This window comes from Ixodes scapularis, unplaced genomic scaffold (assembly GCF_016920785.2).
Source record: "Ixodes scapularis isolate PalLabHiFi unplaced genomic scaffold, ASM1692078v2 PGA_scaffold5__190_contigs__length_132052651, whole genome shotgun sequence".
NCBI classification, from domain to species: domain Eukaryota; kingdom Metazoa; phylum Arthropoda; class Arachnida; order Ixodida; family Ixodidae; genus Ixodes; species Ixodes scapularis.
Genome location: NW_024609880.1, coordinates 35,709,430 through 35,728,859, shown reverse-complemented (window position 1 = coordinate 35,728,859; position 19,430 = coordinate 35,709,430). Strand labels below are relative to the sequence as shown.

At 44.7% G+C, this 19,430-nt stretch overlaps 1 protein-coding gene across 4 annotated transcripts in view; it reads right to left on the bottom strand.

Annotated features, from left to right (window-relative positions):
• The window catches only part of LOC8038802 (IQCJ-SCHIP1 readthrough transcript protein), a 104,123-nt gene that overhangs the window by 14,873 nt on the left and 69,820 nt on the right, over positions 1-19,430 (bottom strand). For 2 of the 4 annotated variants that reach the window (XM_029982769.4, XM_029982772.4), the window contains 3 exons: positions 8,474-8,710; positions 4,096-4,317; positions 1,024-1,135 (listed from right to left, as the gene is read on the bottom strand). In XM_029982769.4, the coding sequence (XP_029838629.2) occupies positions 1,024-1,135; positions 4,096-4,317; positions 8,474-8,710 (571 nt within the window). The remainder of the gene's footprint in view (positions 1-1,023; positions 1,136-4,095; positions 4,318-8,473; positions 8,711-19,430) is intronic. The other 2 variants (XM_029982770.4, XM_040499335.2) reach the window with 1 other exon arrangement.

Here is a 19,430-nt window from a genome sequence, read left to right as displayed (position 1 = left end):
CAGATGCCTCGAGGTCTACCCACCGTCTTTTCAGCGAGCTAATAAGAGCTCCGAGTACTGACATGATCGCAACCACTGTGCAAGAAGCAGACAAACTTGCACCCCACACTGCATGGGCAGCCCAAGTTGGGCATGCCCTTACTTTGGCCCCCTGAAGCACACGTCTGTGCTAATTTTGCCCTCGCATATCCGGAGTGGGACCCACGGCAGTATTGCACAGACAGCCTAATTGAGCGTGCCCTCACGTAGCCAAGGCAGAGCCCACGCAACACCTTTCCCCAAAAAATTGCTATTCCGACGCGTAATAGCAAAAGAAAAAACAAATCAAGTGTTTGCTAATCTGCAGTTGCGTCGGCTGGTTATGGGAACAGCTGTGTCACATCACAAATTTATGCGGTAGTCAACAAAACCTGTCCCCCTCCGCTGCTACGCTCGCCGTCGGTCCCGTGGCACACTGTGTTTTGTCTCGACCGCTCGTCGCAACTTTCGGCAATGCTAATCCTCGAAATGTAATTGCAGAGGGAGTGGTTGGGGACTCCGAAGACAGAACCCAACGGGAAACCAGGCAGTCCCCTTAGAGACGTCGCACGAAAAACGGCGTGCGAGTTGAGGGGTTTTTGGACCTTTGATTTGTTTTCTTCCATTTAAAATAAAAACTAGCTTGCACAAAAAAAAAAATGGTTTCCTCTTCTTCATACTACTGGCGACTCAGATTAATTCCCGCAGTTAATCGAACACAAACTTCTAAAAATCGTTGCACCGTCCCTTTAAGTCCAAACAAAACCGGCGTCTATAAAGATTGAGTACCGAACAATGGTCCTTTGCGTCGTCGACTGCTCCAGGGTATGCAGTCGATTGCGACGCAAAAAGGCTCAGCAGCCGAAAAACGCTGCATCTCCACACAGAAAGGGATATACTCCAAAAGTTCACCATCATGGCGTCCGGCAAGATTTCGAGCAAGAAGTATGCCATGTAAAGCCACCCTATGGAGTCCCTCTCCCGTCTTGACTGTAGAGGACTCACTCTCAATCTGCGAGTGGAGGTCGTTGACGATGACCTGCAGCTGTGCCACGTTCATGTCCGTCAGCATCTGGCGGCTCAGCCGGTGGCGACCGTCGGGGAATGCAATGCCAACCTGCCACGGGAGGTCAAGGGTCGCTTGGTCATTGCAGTAGACACGCTACGCGCACCATGTATCAGGCCCAGTTTTATTCCTCAGTTCCAACGAGCAACATCACACGCATAAATTAGGGCAAAGCAAATTGTTGTGTGTATGTTTATACAGCCGGAAGTTAGTCTGCCTCAATGGGTGTCTGGTGTCTCAGCTGTAGATGAGCAATTTAGCCAGTGCAGTACAACCGCTACCCTGGGGCCTTTACCTTTACCACGCAGCAGTGATACACGACCGCACGCCGGTACGACGCTCGCCCAGATCGAAACAGCCATGAGCAAGGATTGGGCCCAGGATCCTGGGTTCTGCAGCATGGGCATTTGCTTCACGTGCTCCGAACTGGTGTGCGCTAGACCACTCGGCCACTGATCCCCCTCATGTATTACGGCGCTGAAGCAGAATTCGTTTATGGGCTGGTTTCTAAGTCTAGAATGGCACAGAGAGTTGCGACAAAAACATAACATGGGCGGGTGTGCAGTTGGTGCCACTCTAGGTTACGTGGTCATGTGACCTGGCTTTGCAGTGACACGTAACCGTGTAAGTTGACGTGACTGCGTTGTGGGACACTGTAACTTGATGTCAGCTTCACACGACCACACAGCTTGATGTCATAGTGTCACACGACCACGTAACTTGATGTCAGTGTCGTGTGACAACAAACTTGATTTCATAGTATCACACGGCTATGTAACTTGACGTCAGTGTCATGTGACTACCTAACGTAACTTGATGTCATAGTATCACACGGCTATGTAACTTGACGTCAGTGTCATGTGACTACCTAACGTAACTTGATGTCATAGTGTCACAAAACCAGTTAACTTCACGTCACAGTGTCAAGCGACTAACTCGACAGTGCAGTATCACATGACACCACAAAGTCAAGTGTCTCGTGACACTGCATTACAGTGTTGCACGACACAATCCCAAGGTTGGTATGTGTACCACCATCCACTAAAATTAGCGGGAAAATATTGTATGTCACGTGACAACTAGAGCTTAGTGTATTCGGCACTTACATTTTTCTGCAAATGCTAGGGCGTTCTTTTGAGGGTTAATTTTTTGTCCTGCAGATCTTCTGTTTTTAGGTGCAAATTTTAGGGATCGGCAGAAAAATCTGGCGTCCTATCGGTGCTTACGTCAAAGAAAATAGGTCATGGGAACGGGGTTTCTCGACCTAAACGGAATGTGCGCATAACCCCGATACTTAAAAAGCGCCCCAACACTGACGAAAGAAGGGAACGAGATAAGAGAGATGTGGTTCCAAAGAAAGCAGCAGCCTCACAAACAGTTCAATGGAGGCTTTGTTCTAGGTTGACACACAATAAAATTGTAGGTAAGTTTTCCTCTTCCTTCGAAAGGCGAGTTTTCTTTACACATTCGAGGACAACTGAATTTTAGGGTTCTTCGGTTTTCCCCGACCTCAATCAAACCATCTCTGGGGAGGTAATTTTCGGAGTTAAGTGGTATTTACCGAAAACTGGAACCCGTCAAGTTGTACCTCATGGCTTTTTTCCTGATCGCCACCATAATCTTATGGTGGAAATAAACACTATTATTATTATTACTATTATTACTATAACTTCGCAGATGTGCTAAACATCTGAATTGGAAGGGCCAATGCTCTGACTGCGACTACCAGCCCGGAAGAGCAGCCGACAAATGAAACGATCGTCTCCTCCGCATCGCGTGTGCGCAGTTTTACATTTAGGTAGCACTTTCAAAAGTGTAAATAATTTTCGTTGTACACAAATTGCCCCCCTCCCCCTTTCCCACAAAGATTTTTTTTTAACTGCCTGGATAGGACACATGTCACAAAATGCACTTTACTAGAAAAAAATGAAAAATAAAATGCATTAGTTAAGCTACAAAACTCTATTCAGACGGGCCAACGAAGGGGCGAACGGGCTGAAGGTGGATCGATCCTCCTTTCCACGTTTCTCTCACGTGCTTTTCTGCAGCTGACACCGATCAAGGAAAGAAGTGTGTTACGGCAGGTAGCGCCATTTTAGCATGCACAATTTTTGCAACTTCAGGACAGTCTGCAGCTGCAATCGTTGGATTCGATCTCGTGCTGGAATGTCGTCCTGCCGAACTGTGACGCAGTGATAGTCCCCGATCGATTGGTGGCATGGCCTGCGCAAGGTGTCCTTTTTGAACGGCACAGCGCCGACTATATCCTGTTTCATCTTACGATAAACCACGGCGGACGCTACAAATCATCGAAGCCAATCCAGCACTGTAAATGCATCGTGTGCCTACGTGCCCCCCGCATCGTGGTGCCGCTTCTCAAGGCCACACGACACTCCCACGGTATTAGACTGGCTTCGCTGGCTCGCAGCGCCCTCTGCAATCCATAGTAAGAAGGAAAAGAGCATAGCAGCTGGCCGAGGTGACTGCTGTTCGCTGCCCAGGGGCTGTCACAGCACAGCAAGGTGAGGCACCTTTCTGCTTTGTCAACTTCCAGCCAGTGAGGGGCTCAGAAAATGACTCCTATCTTGACATTTGATCTCTAAATTAAAGTTCTGAGCTAGTGTGCACAAATAGACAGAGTCGCTCCAAAGTCCAAATGCGTCTCGAGGCGTAAATACTCTGTTCATTTCTTTTTTCAAGAAAGTGCATCTAATGACATCTGTCCAGGCAGTTAACAAAAAAACTGCTTTATGGAAAGAAGTGCAGCGTCCCCTCAACTATACTTGATGCATTGATGCTAGTGCTGATACAGCACTGATATCAGCACTGATACTAGTGCTGATGCAGGAGACACTAGCACCAATGCAGTGCTAACAATAGCACTGATGCTATAGTGCAGAGGCAGCACTGAAACTAGTACTGATGTGGCACTGGTACTAGCACTGATGCAGCACTGACACTAGCACTGATATCAGTGCATGTGTGAAGTGTGAGGGAGTGAAGTGACTCACAATCTCGGCGATGGGTGACTTCTTGCGCTGCTGCCTCTCAACCTCCATCTGCATGCGGGCCATCTCCTTGGCCTGAGCCAGGGCCATCCTGGCCTCCGCCTGCAGACGCGCCTGACGCACGCTGAATGCCTCCTCGCCCTCTGGTGGCTGCCGGCACACACGGCGTCGCCCAAACAACAGCGAGGGTCTCCGGGCGGGGCCAGGGGCACTGGCCTCTACCACCTGTGTGGAAAAGCAAGCCTCTCAGCATGAGACATATGCACACAAGTCTGCCCTAAGATTAGAGCATTAAAGTCAGTTCCAGACTGCACGTGTTCGTGTGAACATGCATCACACATAAAACAAGAAACTGTAGAGAACATTCCCCGACATTCTGAGATATTCTGTTTTTGTAGGCATCATTCGCAACTTTCAGCAATGGTCGTACAATGGAGTGACAATTGTGTTCCCTGGTTTGTGGATTATAGAACTCACAATAAAGGTGCTTGCTTACACCTTCCTTACACAAAAGACTGGAAGATCGGTGGCCAAGTCTGTTAAAACACAGTAACTCTAAGCATGTGGAGCAAAGGCTCGCCCCGTAGAACAAAGGAACCCTGGGCTTGAACCCCGCCCCTGCCCGTTTCGAGGAGGAGAGTAACAATCATGGTAAGCAGAGAACCTTTTGGGGGGAGAGGGGGGGAGAGTTGTTTTGCTTTTATTAACCAACAACATACACAGTATAGCTCTCCACTTCTCTCTTTAATATATTTTCCAGTGTCTGGAGGTGCAGATATAGGAGAATAGCATTGCGCAAAGTGGGAGACGCAAGACAATCATTGGGGGCTGTAACATCTTAACCTTTTGGGGTCATGTGAGTTTTCTCCTTGTTGGCCCCTCAGGTCAGAATTAGTTTATGCAAAGGTGATAGAAGCAACAAGTGACTTCAAATTCAACGTTTTTATTTTAATATAGTAATATGTTCAATTGAAAATAACTCTGCATTTTCCTGGGTGCTTTTAGTTCTTGAAATGCTAGCGGTACTTGCGCAGCGTGTGGTACTTTTTAAAGCAAGCGCCAGGGTGCAGGCCAGGTTGACGAGTGCAGGTTTTGCAGTAGAACACTGTTTCGCGCCGTTGCCCCTTGGTTTTTCTGTCGCTGCAGACGGTGCAGTCCTTGCTTTTGCTTCCATCGAGTTTATAAATAAAGTGGTTCTTTCCACTCAGTCTCTCTTCGCAGTCTCCATTGGAAGAGCGCCCCGTTTCCTTGGCTGGTTGGGGACATTTCCAACAAGGTCCTTTATCAATGCCTTCCGAAACGTGAGGTGCCGTGGCGGTTGCTCGCCTTGGCTGATTTTTTTGAGGCAGAAGAGGATGTAGCTGTTTACGTCTCCCACTTCCAGCAACCAAACAAATAGACGTGCGTGACGGCGTCGGCGCACGTCTCCTCATCACTCTCGGTGCTGTCACCGTCACTCTCTGAAGACTCATCAGAGACTATTTCAGAGGCCTCGTTTGGATCATAGGTGTCTTCTCCGCTAAAATCACATTCACTGTCACTTGAGTCACAAGCCTTTCTGTAAAATGCGGATGGAGTAAAGGCTGCCATGTTGAACTCGTAAAAGGGCGCGCAACATTCCCGCCCGCGCATTTCGCAAAAAGAATTTAAAAAAATTTGTAGTGTCACTTGCGGCACCTTTCGGAGGGCAAAGAAACTAAGAAAGTCTAGTTTACATTCCCGATGACAGACGGCGCAAGTTGAAATTGTCGGGGCGCGCCCGACACCTGACCGCAAAGGAGAAATGGGCCTGTCGGGGGAGCCCCGACATTTGACCAGAACCTGAATATTTTTTTGTTGGGGGTCACCCAACACATGACTCCAAAGGGTTAAAATACCAGGGTATAAGTAAACCAGTGGTTTTTAACCTCTAATGAGGGTGTCTAGCAAATTATTTTTAAATTCCCCGATTTTCCAAATTCTCCCTGACAATTTCAGGAGAAATTCACTGACCACTATAGAGGCGGTTAAATATATAAAACCACTACAACAGAAGGCATTGAGATTTGAGCACTGCGAGGATGATTTTGCACGGGCTTAATTCAACCTGCGTATTCCGAAATATTCGGGTTCGTCCAGTTCGGATTAAACGAGCGCTTTCTTGCCGCCGACATCATCAGTGAAGAGGCCACTTCCGGAAACACTATGAAAACACGATGCTCAACCACACACGTCAGTAAAGGTCTATTCACACGATGCATCTTGCCGGCGAATCTTGTGTCGCGAAACTAGGTTTTGGGAAACAAATTACCCGTGTGAACAGGACTGAAAAAGTGGCGCGTGCTCCTTGCTTCTGGAGCAATCTTTTGCTGAAACCTCACCGAGGCCTGTCAATCACCTGAAGGAGAAACGCAGATGCTGCCAATGGCCGCTCGACTTCGCTATGACGTCTGATCATCGAGGCGGAGCGAGCTTTTGGAGGAGTCTGAATTTTGGCCGATTCCATATCTGAGTCAAAGCCAAAAAAAGAAACCAAACATGGCGGCGAGCGACAAGCAGAGAAGCGGTGCGTATGGGCAATATGAGTCTTGGTCCTACCCAGTTGCAAGTGTGTGAATGGCACTTTAGCAGTATGGGTTGGTGGTATGGTGCAGATTCATCAACAGTTGCGATGAGCAGAAGCACCACATATAAACATGATGACTGGGTGTAACTTTCTTTTAACGGTGCAAAAATGTCAGAAATGCTTCAAGATCATCCGCCTGTTCTTTGACATTCACGGTCTTCACCAGGTTTGGCAGGACTAGTAAACCCAGTGAGCCGAATCTGACGAAGTTAATTGAGTGGTATTAATAAAGCAGGCTGTCTCTTCACATTGTGCATACTTCACATAATTTTTATGCGAAACGCTTGATATTCCTGGTGCAGATAACAAGGTTCGGCGAAATTCTCGTGATTCAATACGTCGCAGGTTTCGCGCGTCAAACTCCACGTGTGAACAAACCGAATTCGCAAAATCTCGGTTTTGCTAAACTGTTGCGCATTGAAAAGATGCATAGTGTGAATAAGCCTTAACCAAATGGCAGCATGGCCGCCAGATGCACACTTTCGGATACTTTCGGCTTAAAGCTTGGATTAGATTAAAGTCTGCGGCTTTCCCATTTGTTATTAAATCTAGTAGCTTTAACTGGATCTAGCCTAGTGTTGCGCTCTCAATCTAATCCAATCCAAGGCTTGGACTCGATTTGTTGGCTGTTCTCTTTGCATCGGACAGCACACTCTACATCGGGTGAGCAGAGCCCACGCTCAGCTCTAAGCAGAATTTATTGCCTATTTTTCTGTCCCCAAGTCCCCAAGTCTTTGCTCAGGGCACTCAATGGCGTTTCCGGCTCATTTCCCGTGACTGTGCTCACTTTTTGACAATATCCCTGACGATAAAGTTCCCTGACAATATCCGGTTTTCCCGGTCACTAGACACCCTGCTGATGTTTCAGGGACCCTTTCTAAATTCGCAAAAGTGATGGGGGACCCTGCACCTTGACAAAAAGATAAATGAAAAAATTTTACTAAATGCGTGAGAACAAATTTTGAAACCCTGAAATAGATAATAATCAACCCTACTCACTCAGTGCACATAGTTTGATCTGTTTAGCTTTGTGGGACAGCCAGCATCAACAGAAAAAAAAACTGTTTTATTGCTAGACTTGACCATCGTTCGAAGGCTTTGGGGATCCCAAGAAGTCCTTTGGGGATTTTAAGGGGTCTGTGGACCCCCATTTTAGAAACAATGCCATAGACCTTTGCATCATGGAAAGTGGGCAAAAAGTATTTGCCATTCAGTGTCCCAAAGAGAACACACTTTGCATTTAGCTTTGGACCGAATGCCTGGTAAGATTCTATAACAATATTCCCAAATGCATGCATTGAAAGTCTGCCTATTAAAAATGGTTCACTTGAGGGCATTAGCAACTTCTCATACATGGCAGGCCATTTTTTATGACCTGCAAAAGGAACCTAGCAATGGACTATGCAGAGATGACAGTTTTTACATAAAAATGCTATCAGTATTATGACATTGAGAATGGCATTTTGTGCTCCCAGACTAGGTACTATTGCATCTTGCCTTTCATTTATAATGCACCTTCTTACATCCACATGCTCTGAGAAACTAGAAATGCAGTCTTTGTTCAAAAACAGTGCCCACCGGAATCTGCCAAATATAATGAATGATGTCCACTAAAATTATTGTTCATCTCACCTCTTCATTTGACCCATCATGACTATTTTTATGCCATTTTACTAAATGTTCCACGTACTGGTAGAAACACTCCTTGACAAACTAAAGGGTTCACAAAAGGTTTGTCTCCTCTTCTGACATGCTAGTGATCTTTAAGAGTCTTGCCGTTTTTACTGTTGTTTGGAGAGGTGCCGCAGGTGGTGGTGGTGGTGGTGAAGGTTGCTGCTGCTGTTGATCTTCCTCCTGTTCCCTGGGGTCCTCCAAGGTCTGGTTCATGAAGCAGACCTGGAGACTCTTGCTGCCCTGCAGCCTGGACGTCAGGCTGGGCTTGCGGCGCTCAACTTCCTCCACGTCCGTGTCCATGGCCAGCTTGCGCCGAATCTCCTCCCGGTCATGGCGACGCTGCACAACCAACAGGGCACATCCTCAGCAAAATCAATTGGACAGATCTCCAGCACAACCAACAGTGTACATCCCCTGCACAACCCACAGGGCACATCTTTAGCTCAACCTACTGGGCAGCACATCTTTGGTGCAACAACAGGGCACATCCTCAGCACAATCAACAGGGCATACCTTCAGCACAAACAGGGCAGATCTTCAGCACAACCTATGGGGAACATCTTCAGTGCAACCAACAGGGCACATTTTCAGCGCAATCTAAAGGGCACGTTATCAGCACAACCAACTGCACACATCCTCAAGGGATTCATTTTACCAGTGTTTGAGTCCTTCGCTATGCTGGTCGCCAAACTTCTCTATACTGCTATGGTAGCTTTTTGCAGTGGTGTGATTGGTGAGAATCATTTTGGAGCACCAAAAGTAACTTTTGGAGCACAAGTACACACTTAATTTTCATTCCCAGCACTGTGAATATTATATGTTAAAATTCACATGTTGACCTGTCTATCAAAAGACATTGCATGCTTTGCTTTCTCACTTCTATGGAACCTTTTGTTACCATCAATGCACGACAGGTTTGATTCCCTTAAACACAGAACTAGGTAGCTGTTTAATTGCACATAGAAGTACCAGGCATGACAAAAATATGCTAAGTCAGTGGTTCTCAACCATTGATGTTTCGTGGACCCCTTGTAGATAGCCAAAGGAGATGGAGGACCTTGTTTTGGGTGAGAGGAATAGAAAGGTATAGATTAATCATGATAATAATTTTATATATGAATATAACTATTTTCTAGCAGGAAGTAGACTTATCTTAATCACATACACATGAGAGAACTCATCCGAAAATTTAAACGTTTCTTCTCAATGTGAAATAAGACAACTTAAATTGCAGGGCTTGACTGATGAGACAGGGGTTCACGTACCCCTAGGATGCCATCGCGGAACCCCAAAGGGTCTGCGGACCCCCATTTGTGAACCACTGTGCTAAGTGATGAACAGATTGAACTGCTGTGAATGATTATTTTAGGTACGGGGACAAAGGTAAACCAAATTACACATCATGGAAATAATGTTAGAAAAGAATACTGAGCACCTAAAAGGGTGTTTCATTGAAGTCCTAAAGGTTGTAATAAAACAACAATTATTAAACCAAATAAAAGCAAAGCTTTTGTCATTTGATTATTAATAATTAACTTTTATATGTAGAACTTCATGATAACAAAAATCGGCATGTAATGATAAATTAACCTTAGAAACCATTCAGTGGAACTCGTCAAGCTTCATCGCAAGTTTCCATCCTTTTCTCTAGCTAATTTAGTTTTAATTTACTCTGCTTGCAGTGCCATTGCACAGATAAAAGCTATGCAAAGGTGATAACTAAACAAGAAAGCTGACATAAAAACAAACTTATAAAGCCGTCCATATATCTCTCCCCGCAAGCGCACAAGTACCCTTGCTAAACGTTGAGTTTGAAAAAAAGATTGTCAGAATGTTGAAGTCTGTCATATGCTAGCAGCAGTCGTATTCAGTTTACACTGCAAGGTGGAGTTGTTATATCAACCCATATCACTTTTTTTTTGTCCTGCTCTAGAGGAGTGTTTTCTTTTTAGTGCACGGCTGCCGCGCTGCGGTGAGGCAAGAAAAGCAAAATTACGATGCCTACTTTGCGGTTCTCGCTTCACCTCTGCGCACCTGTGCCAAGTGAGAAGCGCACTGAACGAAGCTACCTAATCTATCAGAGCAGAGCACAAACACGAGAAATATTGCGCGACTTTGGGCTACCATCAGTGTTTGATACAGATACCAAATCGAGTAGAATGTTATATAAGGTGATAATCGGGAGTTCTGAAAACTCAGACAAGCCTAACATGACGACAAGGTCGTGTAGCAGGGTGTCAGTTATATTTTCAATATTAATAAGGTAAAATATTGTTTTGGTGCAATGTTGGCGCAAATTCGTCACATTTCGGCAAAATGTAGCAGAGTGTAGAAGGGTAAGCACCTTGGCACAGTAATCAAATCACTGTCTTTGTGACCGGGCCCTGCACCGAGTTGGCAAGGCAGCAAATAGCCACTAACCTAGCTACTATCACTGAGAGTCGGGCAACTATGAAGTGCTACCAGAATGTAGGACCCAGTCTAAATTAGCCACCCCTAAATTGTGGTGATACGCCGTTGCACTGAAAGTTTCTGTTCATGAAAGAGCCTTTGGCTCTCTACGCTCAAGCAACCGCTCAAATGTGACCATCTCAAACAACCTCCTAAAATGATGTCATATTTCATTCCTCTCTTTCATCTTAAAATGAGATTTCAAAACCACCACCACTGTAAAAACTCAACGCCGCGAGTGGCAGCTGAAAAAAAAAAACCCGAAAAGGATTGTTTTTTAAGCTCTGTACAGATCAATAAAAAAATTAACAGTGCTTGCATTCAATGATCAATTACAGGGCTAGCAAAAAGTTAACGTACAAGTTTTTTTTTTTTTTTTTTTATAAAGCTATTTTTTAGTGCAATATTTGATTGGCTCGCTCAAAGTGGAGAGGCTAAACAAAAACATGTCCACCTAACGGACACCCCCTTATGGACATTTCCCGGTGTCAATAGGGGGTGTTCGTTAGGTGGACGTTCCATGACCAGAGGTGTCTCGAAAGACCTTACCGACACCTTCACCAGAACCACCAACAGTGGATAAATAGAGCACATCCAGATTTTTGTGCAACTTCATAAAAATTAAATTGGTTATAGGGAACATATATGCAGGGTTCTGCGTTTTCGGTTTTATTTTGTCAGATTCCGTATACCTTTTGTTCTTTACCTGGACAGCAAATTTTTCATATAAAGTTAATTAAACCAAAATAAAGATTCTTTTCAAATACTTGAAAGGAAGAAATGCAAATCAGCTGGTTACCTGTGTCATACAGTACCAAAAAATACTGACCTGAAAATTTAAAACCAATGTTAAAAATACTTTTGTATATTATTTTTTTTCCCATTTAGGCTAAAAATGTTAAAGCCTAAGCACATGGAAGTATTAAACAGTAATAAATGGTCTCCAACACTGCTAAAATGGCAGTTTGACGGCTTCCTAACACTTGCTTAACAAGGGTTTCAAAGCTGACCCAACAAGTCAGACTTATGACCATATTATTTTATCGAGGGAAAATTATACTTACCACTTTTCTCAAAACAGTATTTAATATTTTCTCTATATCTAAAATTATGTTTCCTCTCATTTTATGTTGCCTCAAATATCCAGGTTTTCACCTTACCTATGATTTATCCTGGCTTCTTCATATCAACACAGTTAACATTGATCCATTGCATTCCCCTGGATACCTCAAAATGCATGTAAAACTGCATCACATAACTGATAACACACATGCAAACTTTTAATTGGACAAAGTGAATTGAAATACTCAATATATCCCCTTGTGTTTTATCCCTCTTGTCAACAATTAAGTAATTTCCCCGTATTCAGTTTATCAAATCCAGTCAATGTGACCCACACATTTCTTTAATGCTGAAGGGAGTATCTGCAAGAAATGCTGCAAAAGCTGCGAAGCCTTTGTGGCTCCACATCTGCTTTTCTTTAACTCGTCAGTGCCATCAAATACTGGAACAGTCACCATATCTGATGGCAAAATGTTTCGCAGCACTCTATCAAACCTCTGCCTTCCCCTATGCTTACTCTTTGCTCAGTGATGTTTGCATTTTTCCCTCGGCCCTTTCAATTTTTTGTTCTCGTGTAAACAAAAGTGGGCCTATTTTCTATGCTGTGCTATAGTAAAGCTTATCGTTTCACAACATGTTATTAGTGTCCGGTAATTCTACGCTATCTGATAACTGACCGGATGTGTGTCGTAAAGATAATTTCGACTATACCTGCTTCCTTTTTTACACCCTCCAATGTGAATGTTATTGAGCATTATCAGTGCTTATGCCAAGAAGCTGCTTTTTCTTGTTCACGATAAACAAGGGTATTTTATAATATGATAAAAGCTATACAAAATAGAGGAACAAGGACAGCTTTCAGTATATTATCTATGTCAACACGCTCATCCAACTCTCTAAGGGTATGTTGAATAATAATAATAATAGACCTATATATTTATTACCATATTTCTTCAGGTAAACGAACAGGTCTGTCGAAACCATGAAAAAGGCTTGTGAAACAGCACCCTACAGTTCAGGATTGAAAGTGTCTGCACCATCTATTTGATTAAGGGATTCCTTTAGCAGGTTTTTGATTTTTGAGTTGGCAACAATGGTCTAAGGTAAATTCAGGTTCTGTCTACTTAGGTAAGCAGTGGAAACAAATTATTTAAAAAGTAAAGTGTTTTTCTTTACTATTTAATAATATTGCCAAGGTCAAATAACAATGAATGAAAACAAACATTTAGGTTTTATGTTACAAAGCAAATGAGGCTTTGGGTGATGCTCTAAATGTTCTTGGGGAAGAGACCACAGAGGGGGCCAAAACCGAAAATTATTAATTGCCCTTTAGTTCATGAGTCACCTCTACTTTTACTCAAGTCAAGTTGTTCTCTCTGCCATACTTAGTCAGAATTTAAATGGCTAATTGGACTAGTTGGTCTTAATACATTTTACGGGTAAAACTTTTTAAGACAAGGACAGAGTAGGAGGTGACAACAGGACAAGGTGCGAGGAAATAGCAGTCGATGAAGCTCACGAATGCAGGACAGTGAAGTTTGTTGGCTACCCAAAAACAGTCCCCATTTTCTTACTGCAAAAATGTCTGAAAATCGCTTACAGTTCTTGCATTTCACATCAAGCCCCGAAACTTTTTCACCTGGTCCACACTGCTAGGGCCACATATGGGTGGAGACAGAGTGTTTGGCAATGCATAATTCATTTTCGCACTGAAAAACTTTTTTTTTTCTTTCCGATTCCTAGTATGTGCTTCTCCATCCTTGCTTAGCCCGTTTAGCATAAACATGCAGCTCTATAATAATAATCTTTATCTCTATGTGTTCAGAAACCGAAGTAAGCCTAAAAAGGGGCACATTGTCACAGGAATAAAAGAAAAAAACACATACAAAAGAGGAAAATTGAGCCACTACCACAAACACTAGCCGCTCGATTGCTCGTCAAAAAGCATTCAAGTCGCAAAGAAATATATATCGCAGACTGATCTAGCTTGTTATAGTCTAATTGCATCCTTGATGGAAGTATATGTCCTGTCACAGAGATGTTCCAACATTTGTGTTCAGTCCTACTCCAAGAACGAAATTACTTTCAACCAATTGAAGTGGGAAAAACGGAACCTGCAGTCCTGACAAATATTCTGACATAGATTCTTAAGTCAATGTCACCGCTACACGAGCAGGCGGGTAAGTTAGCAGAAACTGCTGTTGGTCCCAAGTTTATTGCTCTTGGAGCGGATGACACAAATATGCTCCATTTCAGAATAACCTTGCAATAGGCAAGAGCAATGGCCTCTGTGACCCAATCAGAGCGATAGAGCAAAGCAAGTGACAGCTCTACATGAGAAGAGTGCACAGAGTTGATACACTCCTATGACCCTCACGCATTGGTTCATCGGGGTCTCAGCTTTCATTGACTGCTAAGTCATGCCGACATTGTTGTTAAAAAGTATTGACAGCGCACAATAAAGATGAATACGAACACTGAGAGGCAAAGTTTGTCTCTCCGTCTTCGTCTTTATTGTGCGCTTTCACTACTTTTCAACATGCATAACCAACTCGCCTGCATCGCTAGGTTAATTTTTGTTAAAACTTTGCAGGGTAGTATGAACAAATCGAGCAGATACTGAATTTGTAAGACAGGTAACAAGCTAAGCAAGACATGACAAAGGCGTACCATTACTTCATTCAGACAGAACTTCAAGCATGTTTTGTGATCCTGCGCCATTCAACGAAAATCGGGTTCAACTAAAAAGGGCAGTTATTTGTCTCTTTACTCCACTAGGTGTGTCACGCTGCAGATAAGGCGGTACAGGACAGAAAACGACGGCCCTTGAAACGTCAGAAGTATGTCACCCTGTCAAAGTTCATCCTTGCAAGGGGTCTGTAGCAATAATCAAACTCGAAAAATGCTAAATGACGGGTAAACCAGTTTGGTTAGTCCGAAAATGGCATTTTACCTTAAATCTACCGTTGCACTTCGCTAACCAGAGCAGAGTTCATTATGGTTAGACTTGAACAAAGGACCGTTGAATTCTCGTCCGAAGAAAATGCAATTGGAATTTCCATGAAGCCGTAGAGGCAAACTTTCGAGACAATACCAAGGTGTAAGCACGTTGTCCAAAACTTTACAACGCCGTTTCTTTGGGCCATGCCAAGCAAGGAGTTCGAGGCAGCGTTCGAGGTTTTCGTTACCTCCTCAGGGGCGTCTCCCGCGTCCGTGCAGAAGTCTAGTTCGGAGCCCAGCGACGGCGCGCTGCCCAGTACTACGTCGGGGTAGCCGAAGTCCTGCTGGCAGAGTAAGTCGTAGCGCGCCGACACCGACGGTCGCTCGATCCAACCCAACACGCCCTTCATGGCGCTTGCTGCCGCACTCAAGACGTCGGTGTCACCGCGCGAGCCTGTCGGCACTCGACGGGCCATCGGAGAATGCCGGCGAAATATGCACAACAACGCGAGAAACCACGCGACCACGTCCAATCTCCACTGAGCGGTCGTTGCCGCCCCCGCAGCGTATCAGCCCAGGAGGCGTCGATCAGCTTCGCATCGAGTCGTCGGAACGGCGAGGAAATACAAAAGAACACATATCAGTCGGGCTGTCGCCGAACCGAACCAACCGAAGCAAGAAAACCGAGACACCATCCCACTCGCGTCCACCCCGATTCAAACAACCACAAAGCCCACGAAGCGATGCATCTTGGGTAAGCAAATCTCTGACTGGAAATGTGTCCTGCGGTTTCGGTTTCGTTTTCTGGAGTTACGTGTAACTTTGGAGTGCGTACAATTTGGTTCCCGGGGTTTTCGCGTGATCGGTTAAAGGCCGGTTCTCATGTGAATCGAAGCGCTGATGTAGCGCTGCTCAGGTGTCGTCAGCTACTTATCGTATACCATGAGCAACAGTTTTGAAGATGCGATACAAAGCTAACGAACGCCAGTTCAAGCCACCAGGAGGCTGGAGCTCCTTCGGTTCCGGTTCGCCTCAGCAAAATATCACTTCCGGTTTTGTATATGGTTTCAGTTTCGTTTACGTTTAAAGGGAGTAGTGTAAATTGTACATTGGATTACGCTGTTCGCTTTCAGTGTTTTTGTGCAGTTGTTAAGGCCACGTATAAATAAACAACAGATGTTAGCGGTCGACCTGCGTAAAACTGCCCGTCTACAGAGTCATCCTAAGGCGTCAGATTTCGAGGCAGTATTTTCATCTAGCCTGATCATCGGCAGAAACAGAAGAAATGTTAGGAGACCTCCCGAATGGTTTTTGCAAGGACTGCAGACTAGAAGATAACTTATATGCGGTCACGCAATGTATAGAAATAGCGCAGACAAGCCAACGACCGTTATGAGTGGCATTTTTAGGCATACAGAGAGCATACGATAGTGTAAATCGGGAAATTCTGTGAACACCCCTAAAGGAATCAGGTTTAAGTATGAAATTGGTGAGGTCTTTGCTGGAAGTGTAGATAGATAATACTGCAACTATAACATGGGAGTCTGAAGCAATAGAGCCAGCGGCAATAACCAATAAGGCGTGGGCTTGGGCAAGGATGCCCCGTCGCCTAGCTTTTCCTTATATATTTAACTTTCAGTAAAATGGAGAAAAGACTTTGAGAGAAGTGAATTGGGCGTCAATATATCGTACATGGAGGGAGGAAAAACAGTCATGCAGAAGTTGCCAGGCCCAATGTACGCAGATGATGTTGTACCCTTGACAGATAACCGAGAAGAGTTGCAGAAATTGATCGGAATCTGCGGTCTGGAAGAGGACGCTCTCCTATTTGAATTCAGCGGAACAAAATCTGGAATTATGAATTTTTTAACGACATCAAGGGAGATCCTTTAAAGATACATAACATAGAGGTAGATACGGTGGACAAGTACAAGTATCTGGGAGTGGGGATCAACGCAGGAAAGAAACACCTTGAGGAATATGAGAGACATATAATTGGAAAGGGCAAAAAGAATTCGGCCATTATGAAGCACAGGGCGTGATGAAAATTTGATACGAAGTGGTGCGGAGAGTATGGAAAGTAGGAATGGCATAAGGGTTGACCTTTGGTAACGCAGTTTTGTACACGAGTTCTGAAGTTTAGGCGGAATTGGAGATAGGACAAAGGAGCGTTGGCAGGACAGCTCTAGGGGCACATGGGGACTCTCCAAACGAGGGATTGCGTATGGGCTGGTCATCGTTTGAGAGCAGAAAGGCAGTGAGAAAGCTAAAGTTTGACCGAAGACTAAAAGACATGGAGGACACCTGCACATAAAATATATAAATACCTCTATATGAGGAGTCTGAACACGAGATGGACGAAGCAGACAGGAAAGCTTAGGATGAAAATCTTGCAAACGGGCAATGGGGAGGAGCAAACAGGTTCAGTGGACAATTCAGTCAGAGGAAAACTGAACCGAAATTTGGATTTTGCAAAATAAGGCCGTAGAAGCGCTGAACAAGACGTTACGAACTCCAAAACATTATTTATACATCGATATCTAAAACGGATGGCCGTATTTTTGGAACAGAAGGGCGCGATTAAGGGACGTCCTTTGACGTCATTGTTCTCCTGTAAAATTTGAGAATGAGGGGGAGAGATGCGGCCTCGCTTCTTTCCTCCTCGCATCCGTTCATCAGCTCGACGGGACGTAGCGAGGAGGAGAGGGAATGAGAATTGTTACGTGACTTGTCTCGTCGGGCTCGTCGGCTGTTGTCAATCGCGCACTTCTTTTCCAAAAAATACGGGGATCCGTTAGAGGTACCGCTGTATGAGTGATGCTTTTGGGTTTTGCAGCGTCCCGCCTAACCGTCCAAGCTTGTTTTGTGAAGTCGAAATTTCGGTTCAGTATCATGGATGTGGGAGGAGAAAATGCAGGGGAAAGCAGCTTTAACGGCTTATAGGACACAAAAGCAACAAATAAAGAAGGAAAGTTTATTCGATAATTCAAGAAGGAGCTAGCGCTCCGCTGTTCCAAATTTGAAGACACAGATGTAACGTGCGCAGTATGTAAAGAGGAGACGGAAACAATTAATTGAGCATGTGATTCTAAGATGTAAGGAGCTTAGTCCTGCCCCTCCCGAAGGGGCAACAAACGTACCGGTGGCCCTCGGTTTCGCTGGAGAAAATGGAAGGGTGGATCATAAAAAAGTACCGGCAACGAAGAGGAGACTGGAGTGCTGGTGGAAATTATCTAGGAAAAATTGAATTACGTACACTCTCCGGCAATATGAAAGACCCACTGGGAGCGCGTGGCCGAGGCGGTGGCTGGCGGGGGCGCTGCGAGCGCTCCGGGCAATTCCATTCTGCTTCGAGGGGAGGACGCTCACTCGGGGCTCAGATAGAGCGAAACGCGCTTATCAGTTACTTACAGGGTTCTTTTTCGCAGGAAAAGTGAACTATGCGTCGCCGAATGCCTATTCTTCGCCCAAAGGTAGCGCTAGAGGTCCGTCCGAACCATATGTCAAAGCTTCAGCACGAACCGAAATCTTTTTCAAAAAGTTATAAGTGATTTTCAGAAAACCTCAAATGGAAAATGGCGGCCGACGGAACTCTCGAATACATGGAGCTCTATGGCGCCAAAAACCGAAAACGAGCAAAAATGGGCCGCAGTTTTTTATTGACATTTCCAGGAAATCCCATATAACTTTTGAATATCAGATATCGGTTCGGGTTGAAACTTTTGCGTCTGGTTCGAACCTCTACCGCTACATTGGGGCCGAGAATAAGCATTTGGAGATTTGTGGTTTATTTTTTCGGTGCAAAAAAACTATTTTCATTTTTTTTTTTTTTGGGGGGGGGGGTGCACTTTGTATTGCTATTACCAATACACTTGTTTACGCGTGACTGGTACAATAATTCCCTTTGTGACGGATGAAGAAGGCCATAGAGACGGATGATAATGGAAAAGCGAATGAGCCAAACTTGTTATTCGTATCATACAAGCAGAGTCAGATAAAGATATAGTCTGCATCTTGTAGACCCTGAGATAAAAAACGAAAAAAAAAACACAACAAAATCTTAAAAAGCCCACCAATAACTCGGAGAGTGGCTCATGCTGTCTGGGGCGAACTCGTTGATCGTCTTGTTTACGCGTTTGAGTTCTTTTTTTCCTTTTCTCTTTTCCATTTGTTTGAAAGTCTATTTATTGGTGTGCTCGAATCAATAAATTTCAGCTACGTTTAAGATTTTGTTGTTTTCGTCCATTTTTTTTTTATCGTTCCCCATCTCAGGGTCTACAAGATGCCGATTAATTACCAGCTCGCCTGCACTCTATCACTGCTTAAAAACTATAGTCTGCTATGTTGTGCGACCGCCGCCACGGTCGATAGAGCGCTTCCGCAGGTAGTCTCCCTGCGCAGATATATGGCACAACAGAGGGAAGGAAAACAGAGCGACCGCGGGATGAGGAGCGCACCGGCATCAGATGGGTCATACAGCTCTGCGTTGCTGTTAGCTGGGGCCACGAGAAAGAGAGCTAAAGAAAAACGGGCACGATATTAGGAAAATGAAAGACAACAACAAGCGAGAACGTGCTCTTATGTATCCCTTTCCAGGTACCGGGGT